This window comes from Mus pahari, chromosome 17, assembly GCF_900095145.1.
Source record: "Mus pahari chromosome 17, PAHARI_EIJ_v1.1, whole genome shotgun sequence".
NCBI lineage: Eukaryota > Metazoa > Chordata > Mammalia > Rodentia > Muridae > Mus > Mus pahari.
The window spans coordinates 65,513,943-65,529,702 of record NC_034606.1 but is presented as its reverse complement, the minus strand read 5'-3'; the positions used below and the strand labels follow the sequence as shown (position 1 = coordinate 65,529,702).

The 15,760-nt window shown below is 45.7% G+C and overlaps 1 protein-coding gene across 5 annotated transcripts in view; it reads right to left on the bottom strand.

Annotated features, from left to right (window-relative positions):
• The window catches only part of Scn8a (sodium voltage-gated channel alpha subunit 8), a 175,902-nt gene that overhangs the window by 33,789 nt on the left and 126,353 nt on the right, over positions 1-15,760 (bottom strand). For all 5 annotated transcript variants that reach the window (XM_029531137.1, XM_021216734.1, XM_029531139.1 and 2 more), the window contains 3 exons: positions 11,025-11,157; positions 4,958-5,196; positions 1,928-2,101 (listed from right to left, as the gene is read on the bottom strand). In XM_029531137.1, coding sequence (XP_029386997.1) covers positions 1,928-2,101; positions 4,958-5,196; positions 11,025-11,157 — 546 coding nt within the window. The remainder of the gene's footprint in view (positions 1-1,927; positions 2,102-4,957; positions 5,197-11,024; positions 11,158-15,760) is intronic.

The following is a 15,760-nucleotide window of genomic DNA, read 5'->3' as shown; positions in this document are numbered from 1 at the left end:
AAACTGATGAATTTCAGAAATTGAATGAAAAGTTTAAGTCCAGGTCCCAAAGGCCGGCCCCTGGATCTTTACATTATCGAGTCAGAACACAGCTATTTCTGATTCAACTCTTGAGTTCTCAAAGAGACGAACTGGCAAGGGGCGTGCAATCTGCAGGATACTCTAAGAACAATAAAATAATGCACTTGTTACCTCAAAAAGCACGCATTAGAATATGCTAAGGGTTTCCTTTTGCTTGCCAACAACTAACCAATGGCTGATATGAAAGATGTTCAGAATAATTTGGGGCAAGGAGAGACAGTACCACGTTTGGGAAATATCTGTAGAAGGGGCAACCAATGTTAATAATTCAGAAAACACAGATTTGGTTGTCTGTCGATCATAAGTGTTTATATTCTGTAATAATCACAAGGTCCTGGCAAACAGGTTGAGAATTATGATGCATGAAGCCAATGGAATAATAATATCTCTGCCGTGAAGTATCAGTGTCAGGTGCCACATGTTACATAGATTTTTTTGGTAGATGTCGACAGCAGTAACTGGTGCTGACTGGAAATGTAGGTCTGATCTGAAAGCTCAGGGGTCACCGGGAGCCATTCTGGACCACTCACAGTTATCCCTGCCTGGCTTCTGAGTTATTCAAAATATTAGTTTTCAGGCTTCTTCTTTCACTTAACCCTTTCTTCCTGCAGTTGAGATAAAACTAGTTTGTTGTTGTTGTTGTTTTTCTTTTTCTGTTTCTTGTTGTTTTTTTTTTTTTTTCTCAAGACAGGGTCTCTCTATGTAGCCCTGGCTGTCCTGGAACTCTGTAGACCAAGCTGGCCTCGAACTCAGAAATCTGCCTGCCTCTGCCTCCCAAGTGCTGGGATTAAAGGCATGCGCCACTACCGCCAGGCTGATAAAACTAGTTTTTAAAAAGTCAACTATGTGGGGGTGGCTGGAGAGAAGGCTCAGGGGTTGAGAGCACAGGACCCCAGTTCAATTCCCAGCACCCACATGGTGGCTCACAACCACCTGCTATTCTAGTTCCAAAGGACGCAACGCCCTCTTCTGTATACAGCACACAGACATCCTGGCAAAACACCCATTCACATAAAGTAAAAAAATATAAATCTCAAAACAAAACAAAATTGTGGAGCAGCCATTTCAGTGAGGTGCCTCTCGTGCAGTGTTGGTTTTAGGAGCGCCAGCCAGTTCTTTCCTCAGGGAGCTGACTGTCTCCATGAGAAACCCACAGGCATTGTCCTGAGAGAAGAACAAGCTGGGCAAGGTCATTCACTCCTGTGCTTACAGTGGCTTCTCCAGAATTACTGACACATTTAAACATGTCCTTATACAAATAAGTTAATAATATGACATTAATCACTAACAACATGGAAAACGAAGTCAATGTTCAATGACTAATTTCAATATGATTTAATAAAACAAAATCTTAATTTCAATTTCTGGAAGAGGGTACCACATTGAAGAAATGAAGAAAACCATCTTTAAATACGGAGATTCTCTTTATTTTAGGGAGATTATACTCAGGGGAACCTGAGGAGCCAATCAAATGACCTCAGGGGAGAGAAACAACCCGAGGAGCCAATCAAATGACCTCAGGGGAGGTACTCAGAGAAACAACCCGAGGAGCCAATCAAATGACCTCAGAAGGACCTGGGACGCCTTCATCTTCTGAAGTCATCAATATTTTCTAAGGAACCTCTTAAGAACTAGCTTCTTTGGCTTATTGACTTCAAACTCTAACTTTTACACCTTCTTACATTTAGCAGAAAAGGTTTCAAGATTTTAGTGGCGAGGCCAACTAATCGGCCAACCGCAGCGAGGCAAGTGCACTTCAGGAGATGCCCTAAGTTATTTTATACAAAGTGCTGTCTGGTAGTTGTAAGACAGAAACGCTCAGAGAAATAGGAGGAATCTGGAATACCAATCGGAAAGACCGCAGCACTGAGAGCCCCTCCACGTCTGCGAGGCCCAGCTCCATTAAACTGAGGGAGACGATAAACCCGTCAAAAATATTCCAGCCTTCTTGGAAGTAATAGTAGGGATCCATGGCTATGAGCTTCAGGAACATTTCCGCTGTGAAGATCCCAGTGAACACCTAAAGACGTGAAGGCAGGAGGTAAGGAGGGGACACCAGAATGGACACACCTCATCATCTCTGTCAATACAACATCCCCAAGAATCAAGAGCCGGCTTTGGCCTCCATGCTGCAGGCCATCAACACCTGGACATCCCATGGGCATCCCATATGACACAGGACAGGCTCTTTATTGTTTGAATGGAGTTCTCAGTCCCAGCACTTCCATCTCTGTCGCCAGAGCCACTCAGTTCATATTGGGTGGGCACCCGATTAAGAAATAATCTAAGCAATATGAATAGGACAGAAGGCCACCACCTTTTAAAGGCTGGCAGGCATCTGGTGGTCTAATTTTACGGGGTAGTAATTGTAATCAGCAACAATGCATCTGTATTTCAGAGTCGCTAGTGAGGACTCTGATGGTTATAGGAAAGAAAGGTTAAGTGTTGGAGGTGTCGGATTTGTTAATTGCTCTGAACTAATCACTGTTCAGTGTGTACATGTATTGAAATAATAGCCACACCCTTTAAACACACACAAGTATGCATCAATTAATAGGACGTAACACTTGTAAAATAATTGTTCATAATATACTCTCATTTTTGATATATGTTGCTATTATATATTACCAGATCTAGTCATGTGATACAGTTTAAGTGATAAAAGCAATCACGTATTGTCCAAAGTGTGCAAAACCAGAAGCAAGTCCACAGTCTCCCTGCTTTGCATACAATTACCATTTTCTATGATCTCTTTCTGAGTTTTTAAATGCATACATATTGCCACATTGCATACATTGGGCCGAATTCTCCAGCTGTTGCAAGTTTATCTCAGCTGTTACATGGTCTTCCTGATCCGTTCTGTCGCTCTTACTGTTCCATTGGATGAGACTTTCTCAAGGAACTCCCTCACTGTGGGGCACTCGGTGTCTCCTCTCTGACTTCTCAGTAGAACAGTCAATTCATCTATAGCATGTTGTATGCAAGAACTACTCCCTTCTCTGCTTCTTCTGTGACACAGAACACTGTGCATTTCCTGGGGCTGTCCCTATCCCACAGGCCTTAGGAAAATAACATGCTGGAAGAATGCCAAATTATAGGACAGAGGCGTGAAGGCCACTACCTCAGGGCAGGATACCCATAGTACCTCAGGGTGGGTTACCCACAATACCTCAGGGTGGGTTACCCACAGTACCTCAGGGTGGGTTATCCACATATGACTCTTACTGACTATTATTATTATTATTATTTTTTAAAGCCATGACTGTCCTGAAACTCTTTCAGTAGACCAGACTATCCTTAAACTTGAAGATCTGCCTGTTTCTGCTTCCCAAGTGCTAGGATTAAAGGTGTTTACTGCTGCCCAGCCGGTTATTACATTTTTTACAGAGAAGTTTTTATGCAACAGTATTGTAATCCACAAGGAGGGGACAGTTCCGGCTCTTGGGGCTAAGCAGGGCACCTCTGTGACCTGCTTCCCAGCATCAGAAGCCAGTTCTCAATACGGAATGAGACGATCATGCCAATGAACAGCATGGCTATCAGAGTCAGGGGGCGGGGCTTCTATCCACTATGGAGAAGTGGCCTAAGATTGGCCTTGGATAGCTACCCTACATTGGCACCAAGCGGGATGGGAATGTATCCACACTGAAGGGTGAAGTAGGGCTGGCAGAGAAGGGGAGCTTAAGCAGGACAAAGACACCATGTCATCAGGGAGGACACTAGTAAAGAAGAGTGTCCCTGCTGTAGGGAGCGGTAGGCCCTTTGTAAGGTAAGGACAGTGCCCCCAAAGAGAAGTGGCCCATTCTGAGAGAACGGGAGAGTGAGGATGTGGTCTGGTTTGAGCCAGGTGGAAGTGAGTGCCTGGGCAGAGGGACACAGATGGGTGGCCCAGTGTGAGGAATCAGGGTCTAAGTGGGGCGAAGAGAGTTTCCATGCTAGAGAAAACCTATGGGGTGCAGGGGCGTGAAAGATGTGTCCAGGCGGGCTCAGATGATTTTTCATGGTCAAGCAGGGCACACATTCAGGTGTGTAGGGAGGCCTGTGCAAGCTGTCAGTCTTGGAAGTATGAAGGACTTTCCATATGGAGGACAGTGGTCGGGATGCTAATGGGCTGGTGGTAGGTACCACACATGTGCTGAAGCACCCAGTTCAGTTACTGGAGCTCAAGCCTGGGTCCCAACCATTAGAAACCAACAGTTTCTCATCTTTGTACTAAAGAAGGAATACATAACCCAAAGTCATGACTTCTTGATGTTTTAAAACTTCGTACTTTTATCTTCTAAATAATATAATTAGATATATGACTTAACATTACAAGAAACTTGGCAGGGATCAGCTAATAGCAGAAACTGGAAGATGGCCCAGAAGTAGGATCGGAGGGGAAAGAAGTTTGGAATTGAACATTCCTCATAAATAACACCATATGGGAGGTAAGATCCCACAGTACAGGCAGTGTAGGGTGCTCGGTGCATCACAGGAACCCCTTCCTCTAGGGGGCTGTTACCTACGGTGGCAGGGAAAAAGGGGTTCTGAGCAGCACAGGGATGAGCATGAGAAACAGATGAGGGGTTCTCCAAATCCAACCCAGAAGTCCTGGTGCAGGTGCTGAACCGACCCACTGTCCTGTCTCCCACTCTGCCACTGTAGCTGGCTTCCTGCCAACAGCTCTAAGAGGCGTCTTCAGAATTCTGCCGAGAAGATGCAGCTGAAGGTGCTCAGCCCCTAGCAGAAGCACGGGCACCAGGGCATATGGAAGTCCTCGTCTCCAATTAACCACCACCTCCTTGTTAACTGAATTCTAGCTTCCCACGCCAGGAAAAGCCCCTCAGCGAAACCACATTCACGTCGTTCCCTCAGAGACCCTGCTCCATCTTACCAGGTTCCCTACGGTCAGGACGTGTTCGAATTGTGGCGTCATGGGATGGTGCTCCATTGCCATAAACAGTGTGTTCAGAACAATGCAGATGGTTATGGCTAAGTCTACGAAAGGGTCCATGACGATCAAGTTCACGATCTCCTTCAGTTTTATCCAGTAGGGGTGACACTCCCAGATGAGGAAAGTATTGGCAAACTTATACCAGCACGGTGGGCACTTTCTCTGAGACTCTTCCAGCTCTGGAGAGAGCAAAGAACAAAGAAAGCCCTCACTGTGGAGCAGTGGTTCTCAACCTGTGGGTCGTGATCCCCTGGAGGGGGGCTGTGAACAACCCTCCCACAGGGGTTGCCTAAGACCAACAGAAAACACAGATATTTACATTATGATTTGTAACAGTAGCAAAATTACAGTTACAAAGTAGCAATAAAAATAATTTTATTCCCAGCACTTAGGAGGCAGAGACAGGCGGATTTCTGAGTTCGAGGCCAGCCTGGCTACACAGAGAAACTCTGTCTCGAACCCCCCCCCCAAAAAAAAAATTATGGTTTGGGGTTACCACAACATGAGGAACTATATTAAAGGGAAGGAAGGGCGAGAACCACTGGTAGAGAAAACAGGACACAGAGCATCTTCCTCTGGACAGGTGGTCGTCTTTACTAAATCAGTGAGTAAAGAGTGCTTGTCTGCTGACCCTTCTCAGGTTTCCTTCACATTAAGATAAAAGCGAAAGTCCCTTCTCTTTAATACCAGACCAGATACTTGCTATTAATTGTGGGACCATGAAAAAGGGTAAGCCACTTTTGGGGGGCGGCGGTAAGAATGAGACAAACTAGGGGCTGGGAGAGACAGCTCAGTCAGTAAAATGCTTACTGTGCAGCATGGGGCCCGGAGTTCAGATCCCCACCACCCACGTAAAAGCTGAGCACGGCAGTGGCAGATCCCCCCGGAGCTTGCTGGGAGCCAGCCTAGTCTCCTTACCACAGATGTGTATCGGCACACACAAGCACAGACCTACACTAACACATACAAACACACACGGAATTAAACAAGATATCTACCAGGTACCTCGGACCTTAGCAGGTAGTGGAAGCACTGGAGAGTGTGTCTGGCAGAGATGCCCTCTCCAGTCGCAGGAAAGGGACTGACAGACACCACGCACATGCCTGCTGCTTCCAGAGCGCAGGGTAGTGCCCTACCTTCAGTGAGGCTGCAGCCCAGAGCTGAGGTAGCTACCCAGGGTGCACCCCCTCCTTTCTCTCTCTTCCTACCTCCATCTCTCTTCGCTTTCCTACTCTCGGTCCCTCCTTCTCTTCCTGTAGCATCTCTCTCCACCCCTCCATACTTCCTTTCTTTTTCCCTTCCTTTACTTCGTTTTAGTCCCATCTCTCTTAAGAGAAGGACCTAGCTTTTCAACCGCCTCATGTGTAATGTGGCCCCTACATAAAGGTCAGCCAGGAACTGCTCTGGCTGATGTGAGGGGAGGAGCTTGCAGCCTGGTCCAAGACACGCCCTCCTTCCCAGGCTCCCTCCCTAGAGCCGCGCAAGTCCGTCTCCAGAACTGTGGGACTCTCAGCACTGAACAGACACTGAATACGGTCTCTCTGATTATGTAGGAAGCCAAAATAAAAAGAATGATTAGGCAGCTAAGGCAGAGAGCTGCTTAGCTTGTGGCCACGCCAACCCCGGTGTGTTGCTCCAACCACAAGACCCTCCTCAAGTTCCAGGAAATGAAACAGTTCCTCATCCAGTGAAGATGTTCTTCAAGAAGCTGAACTTGCTCTCTTGTCCCTTCTCTTGCCCTCTTGCCTTCTTGCTTCCTCTCTGTCCCCTTGCTCCTTCCCCATTCTCTTTCCCTCTCTCTGTCCACATGCTCAGGGCCAGCCTCTATTCTTCTACTTCTCTACTCTCTCTGCCTTTATTTGCCTCTACTACACTCTTAACTCCCCTCCCATAAACTCTATTTTATATATATATATATATATATATATATATATATATATATATGAAGTTGAACTTAAAAATCTTTCAGGAGGACATCCTTAAGACCAGGAAGTGGGTCCACACACAGGACTTCAACCCCAGTGACACCTTTAGAATAAAAATGAAATCCTCCCCAAAGCTGGGCAGCCCTGTAAACCTAGCACACAGGAGACTAATGTATTGAGGCCAGCCTGGGCTAAATGACTGCACTAGCTTGGACTGCATAATAAGTCCTGATTTATAAAAGCAAAACCCACCATCAATCAAATAAGCAGACAAATAAAGACAAAATACACAAAATTTTCCAATGCTTCCTCTAGAAGTGGATGTCAACCAGTCTGCTTCCCCTTCTCCAGCCAGCTGGTGTGGCCCATGGCAATGACTTTACTTTAGGGAGGGGTGGTTTGGGTTGGGTATCAGACTGGCTCCCTGGTTGCTAAGAAAATGGTTGCCTTGGTTTTCAGACTGAAGGGCCCCAGTGAGAGCCACGTGGGAGTCTGCGTGGGAAAAGAAGTCTGTGAAGAGAATTTGCCTCAGCCTCCTTCCCACAGAGCTCCCTCCTTTCCCAAGGTAAATTTAGTTTTCATCCCCGAAAAAGAAAAACGAAAAGGTTCTCTTATTTCCATAAATTCTTACAGTGCATATTTGGAAATTCGGTTCCGTTCTTTTTTTTATCTCCTCCCTTCTCGCAATGTCTGCAGCTTAGCCGTTCTGCTTGGGAAGATGAAGCCCCGACTGTTCACATCTGAGAGATGACATGATTGCCACACCTTACGCTGCACTAGTCTCCATGTCTTAGCAAACAGTAAGGGGATTCTCTACCTTTGGGCCACTCAGAGGATCCCTGCAGGCTGTTTCCTATCCCTAGCTACATCCGTGAGCTGGGGAGAGTCCTAGTGGGTCAGTGCCACAGAGAGTGTGGGAGGCGAAGGTCCTTGTCTCAGTGGATCCTTGTCTCAGTGGATCCTTGTCTCAGTGGATACTTGTTTCACTGGATCCTTGGTTTCACGGGAGGCTTGTTAAGTTTCTTTTTATTAATTTTTTTGGAGATGGGGTCTCATTATGTTGCCTCATGGGTTCATTGGATCTTCCTGTCTCGGATTCCCTAGTGACAGAAACAGCAGATATACACTGTACCTGATGTTTTTACGGGCTCTCTGCTGTTACTGGCCGGCCCCACAGGCCTCTGTAGCAAAGCACAGGGTTCGGGGAATGAGCTGAGATAAGGGGGTGAGTGTTTGGAGTTTGTGGTCTTTGCTTCTGGGCACTTTTTGAAGGGTTGCCCTATGAGTCAGTCCCAGGAGTACTGGAGACTCTTTCCAACGTGCACCCTCAGTCCACCAAGACAGTGACTTTGAGGGACCAAAAGGTTTATGGCAAGAGTTTCCCTTGACTCAAAAACTTCCAGCAGTTTTCGGCTGGGCAGGTAAGAGTGCCCGCTGCCTGGGCACTTTCCAGCAGCAGGAACTGGACGGATGCTCGAGGGGCAGCAATGGCCATGGCCATTTCTCCCTAGGGAATCAGAACTGTCACAGGGCAGCACTAAAGCTCTGCCTCCTCCTCCACGCTCTCTTCGTCAGTCTTCTTTACTGCTCTGAGGAACAGCGAGGCTGCAGTCGCCTGCCTACCTCAGACCCGGTGCTGACACATCCCAGAGCTCATGGCTATGAGTTTTCTACAGGATGCGGCAGGGAGAGGCAGAGAGGCTTTTCTTCTTAAGAACGGGATTCTAGAATTCTCCACTACCATATCTAAACCTTTAGGTAGACAAGAGTCTGTTTCTTGGCTTCAAAAGCAATTATTTAAACCTTTGGATTAAAATGACACCAGACCTTCCCAATTGCAAGTCTTGGAAGCAGGATAATTATTCATTTAATGCTCTTAATATAGCAAGCAGTAACTAGAGTCAGGGCTGTGGCTAAAACCAGTGGTTCTTTGTTAATGTCTTTAATCTGCTCACACTACTCAGTTGCAGCCATTCACTGCTCTTTGCTTATAGCAGTCCCAGCTCGTCAGCTTCAATTAAAGGAGTCAAGGTATAGGACTGGAGGGTGTGGTGATAGGACAGGTTCTGGCTATGGGAGCAGTCGAGCCTACCAACAGAGAAGTGTTGGAATGGCTTTCTTCCTTAGGAAACACAATTACAGCTACAGCCATCTCCATCCCCTGAGTCATGCTTCTGTCATGTGTGTGTGAGCATGCGCATGCATGCACATGCATATATTTGTACATATATATGTGTGAGTGTGTGAGTGTATGTGTGAGTGTGCATATGTGTGGTATGTGTGAGTACATGTGTGTATGTATGTATGTATGTGTGATTGTGTGTGTATGTATGTAAGTATGTATATGTGTGAATGTGTGTGGGTATGTGTATGAATGAGTATGTGTATATGTCTGTGAGTGTGAGTGTGTCTAGTAAAAGAAGAGACTGTGTAGAGCAGAGGGAGGAAGACAGGGTCAGCTTTCAAAGTGCAGGCACCCTATGCTCATATTTAACCAAAGTCTCCGGAAGTGATGCCACACCAATACTCCACGGCTCCAAGCACAGCAAAGCCAGTTTGACGGTGTTGCTTAAGTCTCCACATTGGCTAGACCCTGTGCCAGGCCACTGCAGTGAGCAAACAGTAATCGCTGTGCTGAACAGAATTCTGTTGTGACAGTGTCCCTGCCAATAATGAATGCATCTGAGGGAGCTTGACTTTCTATCTCAATTGCCACGCATACTTGGAAAAATTCTGTCTTGTGCTCTAAGTGCATAAATAAAATTAGCCAAAATTCTCAAGCTAGTGTTCCTCAGCTTGAAGTTCTTACAAACTGCAGCCGTTTGCCTGAAACTTCAAAACACATGCCACAAAGTTAGCAGACGCTCTATCAAATGCTGACTTCAACAGGACTGAAAATCCAGAATTAGACACTGAGCTCTGTGGGAAATGAAAACCCAGAGTGAATGGTGGCTGCTCAGGTAGCTGAAAGAAGGTTGTTCAACTTGATATTCTTACATCCAGTGCCATTTCTCATTGTTTGCACCTCTGGGGGGTACTAATGCTACTACAGGGGTTTCTTAGGGGTTCTCTTGCCATGGCACCCCTATCCCAACACACAGAGAGTCAGTCAGACAGACAGACAGACAGACAGACAGACAGACAGACAGACACACACACACACACACACACACACACACACACACACACACACACGGTGAGCTTAAACAACTCAGAAAATGTGTCCTGAGGCTAGCAAGCCAATGTTCCGCACCATCATCTCAGGGACTGTGCTTACTGCTGCGTTAGCCTGGCAGAGGGAACCATGAGACCAGACATCTGAAGCCTCAGAAACATCCAGACTCAACTAGAGCAGCCCATACCAAAGGAATAAAAGACAAACAGAACCAACGACGATTCTCATGAGGGTTGCTAGCTCCCGATGACCTCCAAGTGGAGCCTGGGGATATATACCAGCACGGCAGAGAGGCTGGAACTGGCCAGGGGCACCACAGCCTAGAGGAAGCTCCCAGCAGTTCCACCCTGTGTCGGGGAGAAGCCACGCAGCCCAGAGAAATCAGCTTTCACAGCGACAACCCCGCAGACAGTTATGATGCAAAAGTGGCTGCTCACTCCCTGTGTACCAAGTCCCAAAGAGAGGCTTATGGTTTGGGGTTCTAGCCACACGCTTCACATATTTGTGGCTCTTGGAGGTGTTTAGAGAGTGGCATCTAGGGATGATCTAACACACATACAAGTTCCTTCAGGGAAAACCTAACAGGCTGTAGAGTAGGTGAGCAGAGCGGAGAGGAGGAAGGTACCCGTGAGGCAGAGGCCAGGAAGGGTGGTTTCCCCGGAGCTTCTTGAGATCTTGCAGTGATTCACTCCCTGCTCACCTGTGTGTGATGCTGCCGGCAAGGCTGAGATGGTTCACTTGATTCTCTACACGCAGCTTTGGGAGAACAGTTTGTGACCCTGATTTCTGTACCTGCTGGGATCTATTCCAAAGGCTCACCGGGTTTTACAAGGGGCGGGGCTGTGTTTACCACACACACTACACACTCACAGCTCAGCTGCTCCGATAGGTAAGACAGGGCACACACCTTCCACTAGTGTGTTTGTGACAACGCTCATTATACTGTTGATTCTGTCCTTCCGTCCGTAGGAGGCGAGTTGTTCCATGGAGACTAAGAGAGATCCAGGGCCTTTCTTCTTAATCTCCACCTCAGTTGTTGCCTGAGAAATAAAATAAAGCAAATAGGGTGAGTGATAGTTGGCTAACATAAGGCTTGGGCCCCAATGGATTGACAGTCAAGCATGAGCAAGAGCCTTATCTTCTGCATGGCTTTTTTTTTTTTTTTTTTTGTAAGATTTATTTATTTATTTTATGTATATGAGCACAATGTCCATGACACACCAGAAGAGGGCATCAGATCCAATTATAGATGGTTGTGAGCCACCATGTGGTTGCTGGGAATTGAACTCATGACCTTTGGAAGAGTAGCCAGTGCTCTTAACTGTTGAGTCATCTCTCCAGCCCCATGTGCATGGATATATATATATATATATATATATATATATATATATATATATATATATATATATATATATATCCATAGTTCTTTAAGAACTTAGTACAAGGTGATTTGATTACGTGTTCTCCCTCTCCTGACTTCTCCTGGGTCTGCTCACCTTCTTCCCTGTCCGCCCAGCCTTGTGTCCCCCCTTCCTCTCCCACCCAGCTATCAAATCCCAGGAGCTCCTCGGCCAGGGGTGGGCTTCATGCCCACCTCCCCTCTCCATGCTGGAATTTGGTCTGGCTTGAGTCCCCACAAATCTTACACAACCATGAGCCTTGCAAGCTATAATAACGACCAGCCCTGGCAAGATGGCATCCCAGCAAGATGCTGTCTGCGGCAGCAACACAGACATCTTGAGGGTAAACAGCCAGTTTCTGACTGGATTTGGGGCCTGCTCTGTAAGATGCTTAAACAAACAACAAGCAGCTTGTGCCCCTATAATCCCACTCATAAGTTGGCCACAGATGATCTTTAGGCCTGTGGCAGAGACCAAGTCATTTGTATTTAGCCCTATCTTCAACGAACCCAAGAATCTGGCTGGGACCCAAACACCTCCTCTGGTTAAGCCTGAAGCAGGAATGCCACAGCCCCCAGGGACAAGGAGACGGGAACTGACCCTGTGTTCCCTGTCCTAGTCTCACAGACACACATTTGGCTAGAATTGGATCACTTGCCCAAACTGAGATTCACCAGTACCTGGAAAATAGGAGGCCGAGCTCCTCCCCAGCCGCTGTTTCCGGTCTGGAGGAGCTCCGCCCCTCTCTGTCCTGTCCAAAGGGATGGCTAACCATTTTGTCTCTGTATTATGCCACCCATGTGCTCCTTCCATGGTGGCTTGGGCAGGCAGTCACCATTTCCAGCCCAGGAAAGGACATGTTTGTACAAGATAAGAGAAGCGTGTCAGATCAGCAACAAAATAATCTTGGTTGTTCTGGGAATAAACCACTTCTGAGGAGCTACTCGGAAACCCTCTGTCCTTACACGTGTTTAGGTGTGAAAGACTGTACAGGGGGTAATTCCTAGCAGATGACAGAATTAATCTCATCAGAGTTTCTACTCACATTGCCCTACTGACTTAGGCGTTGGGTTCACCCGGGTGTTGTTTATGTAGCGGGACTACAGAAGAAACGGAGATAAGAAATAACCGGTTTCCTTGGGGATTCCTTGTATATGGAAAACATCTGGATATGTAAGAATGACTTATTAACTGTTATTTCAGATAAGGTACTGTTTCTAAGAAGTCATTTTTTGCCATAATTTTCATTCTGATAGAATATTTATAAATCATATTAAGTCTGCTACAATGTAAAAATGATAACCATGTAAAAATGAATGTACGAAGGCTCTCTCTATTAGACACTTACTTCTGGCATTGGATTGATCTGAGATTTTTACTGAGTTGGCCCTTCTATCAATCTACAGAATAGATGACAGATGATTTTCAAAATATTCAAAAAGACCAGATGACAAATATGGAAGGGAAATTCCTTATATTATGGGTTTGGTATCTATTTTCTGTTTCTGTATATAGCAAGAAATAATTTCTTCAGACTGCATTACTAGCAACCTTAAAAACAAAACAAGATTAGTAAAAGCGGGGGCTAAAAGGCGGGGTGTAGTCACCAGACCATCAATGATGATCCTTCCAGGAAGCGAGAGCTCCTCCCTCTGCTGTGGACTGGACTTGGGTGTGTGCTCCAGACTCCCAGTCCTAGCTGGGTGCTTAAAGACTCACATCAGCCACAGAAAAGTTAAGCTTCGAGCCTACTAAGGGAGGCTCACCCTTATTTCTATCTTCTCACACCACGTGTGAGTTGACCGGAGAGAGGTACAGGGGCCAGCAACAGGGCTTAACCGAGGAAAGCTGAGGTGAGTCTGTCATCGGACTGACAGGACAGTGAGCAAGGCAGCATCAGCCTGATGGGACATCCCTGGCAGAGCTACCCCATCCTTCCAGGTCCAACTGTAAACCCTTTTCCTGTGATGCTAGAAAGAAGGAAGGCTGGCATCCTTCACTACATCTATCGGGGTTGAATCTGAAGTCCAGGCTTGTGCAATAAAGCAAACCAGTAAACATGACAGTTGTTCACAGAAAGTGTTATCATATATAGAAACTCTATGGAAGTTTCTCCAAACCCTTCAAATTTAACAGAGCCAAGATGCTACAGTGTATAGAATATATTCAACTTAACTATATTTCTACACCCTGGCAATACTTCAAAAATAAAGCTCTCAAATTATATCCTCATTGAAATATTTTTAAAAGGTACCAAGGAATAAAACAATCAAAAGATGAGATGCTCTTATGATAAACTGTGCGACTTTTCTGAGAGACACTTCAGAAGACGTAAATAAACATAGGAGTACACCATGTTCAGAGACATTAGAGCTAAGATGGCCGTCCTCTTTAAATGGACTCATCAGTCTAGGGTTGCGCCCACCAAAAGTCAAGGCTTTTAGGAAGAAACTGATGATTGTGAAATTAATAAGGACATATAAAGGCTGGGGAAAGAAAGAGAATCTTTAAAAAAAAGAATTAGAAGGTTAAAATAAGCTTTTGAAAGAGTCTGTTACACATCTTTAAATACATGTAGATTTTTGTTTAAAAGATTTGTACTGCCCCATTTCAGAACTTCCTAGGAGGTGAGAATGAAGAAGGTTAGCATGTATTGGTATAAGTAGAGAAGCGGACTCTAGAAATAGGCTCACAGTATTATAAAACAGTGCATGTGAGCAGTTCCCAACGTGCCGGGAGAGGAGAGCTTTTGCAAGAGGTGCTGAGAAGCAGGATAGCCACCCAGCCCAGTCCTCATTTTGTAAGTCCTAATTTATATGAAATTAATTTGAGATGATCAGAGATGTGGATATGAAATCAAGAGCCACCTTAAAAACATTTTCATAGCACCGAGTCAGAAGCAGAGTTCTTGAACAAGATGCAGAAAGCAATATCAAAACAAACAAACAAACCCCTAATGTTAAAATTTTGTCCTAAAGAACCTTTATCTAAGGGACTGGAGAGATGGCTCAGCAGTTAAGAACTCTGACTGCTCTTCCAGTGGTCCTGAGTTCAATTCCCAGCAACCACATGGTGGCTCACATGATGCCCACTTCTGGTGTGTCTGAAGACAGCTACAGTGTATTTACATCTTAAAAAAAAAAAAAAAAAAAAAAAAAAGAGCCCGTATCTAGAACAATCATAGCAACTCAATAAAAAACAACAACCAGTTAACAATCACCCAAAGATCTTAAACATCACGCTAATGAGGACATATACAGACTGGAGAGACGGCTCAGTGGTTATGAGCAAACACTGGTCCTCCTGAGGACCAGAGTTCGATTCCCAGCACCCGCATCAGGTGGTTTACAAATACTTGTCAATGCCTTGGAACTCTGGGTACTGGCATTCATGGGCATGGATCCGCACACGTATACATCATTAAAATAATAAAAATAAAGCTTAAAAAAAGAGAGAATACATTTCAACAGCACAACTGCCTCTGCCTCTCTGTATGCCCCAGCCTCGTGGGCTTTGGAGCACACAGTGGCTGTGGCCCTGGGTGGGCTCCTGGAGAAAGAGCTGTGCTGCAGATGCTCTCGGGGCCACGCCTGCAGACAGGCGCTGGACAGCGGTTGCTCTGCTGTGGGAAGAACAGTGCTTCCCTATGAGATTACACGTGACTGGATCTGCTTCTCATGCCTGCTGACCTCGCTGCAATCAATTTTGTATAAACTGTAAATAACAATAAACTCATGGACTTAAAAAAAAAAAAAAAAAAAAAAAACCAAAACCGCAATCGGGAAGCAGAGGCCAGCAGATGTCTGTGAGGCCAAGGCCTGCTTAGTTCTAGGCCAGCCAGGACAACATAGTAAAACCAACCTCCTTTAACACTAAAAGACAGGGCTGGTATAGTTCAGCGGCAGCTCCCTGCTCCCTTTTTAGCGTGTGTGAGGTCTGGGGTACAATCACCAATACCATAAGGCAAACATATAAAGTAAATGAGTCAAAGACTAACAAAGCTGTCTCTAATACACTTGCTGGGGAAAAAATAGTGTAACTATTTTAGAGAACTAGCTTGTAGTTTCTCATAAACATTAAGCATAATTTACCATAATGAAATAACCCCAGGATTTTACCACAAAGATATTTAATAAAGAAGAAAACTTTCAGCCATGCGTGGTGGTGAACACCATTAATCCCAGTACTCAGAATGGGGTAGGGGCAGGGGCAGGGGCAGGGGCAGGGGCAGGGGCAGGGGCAG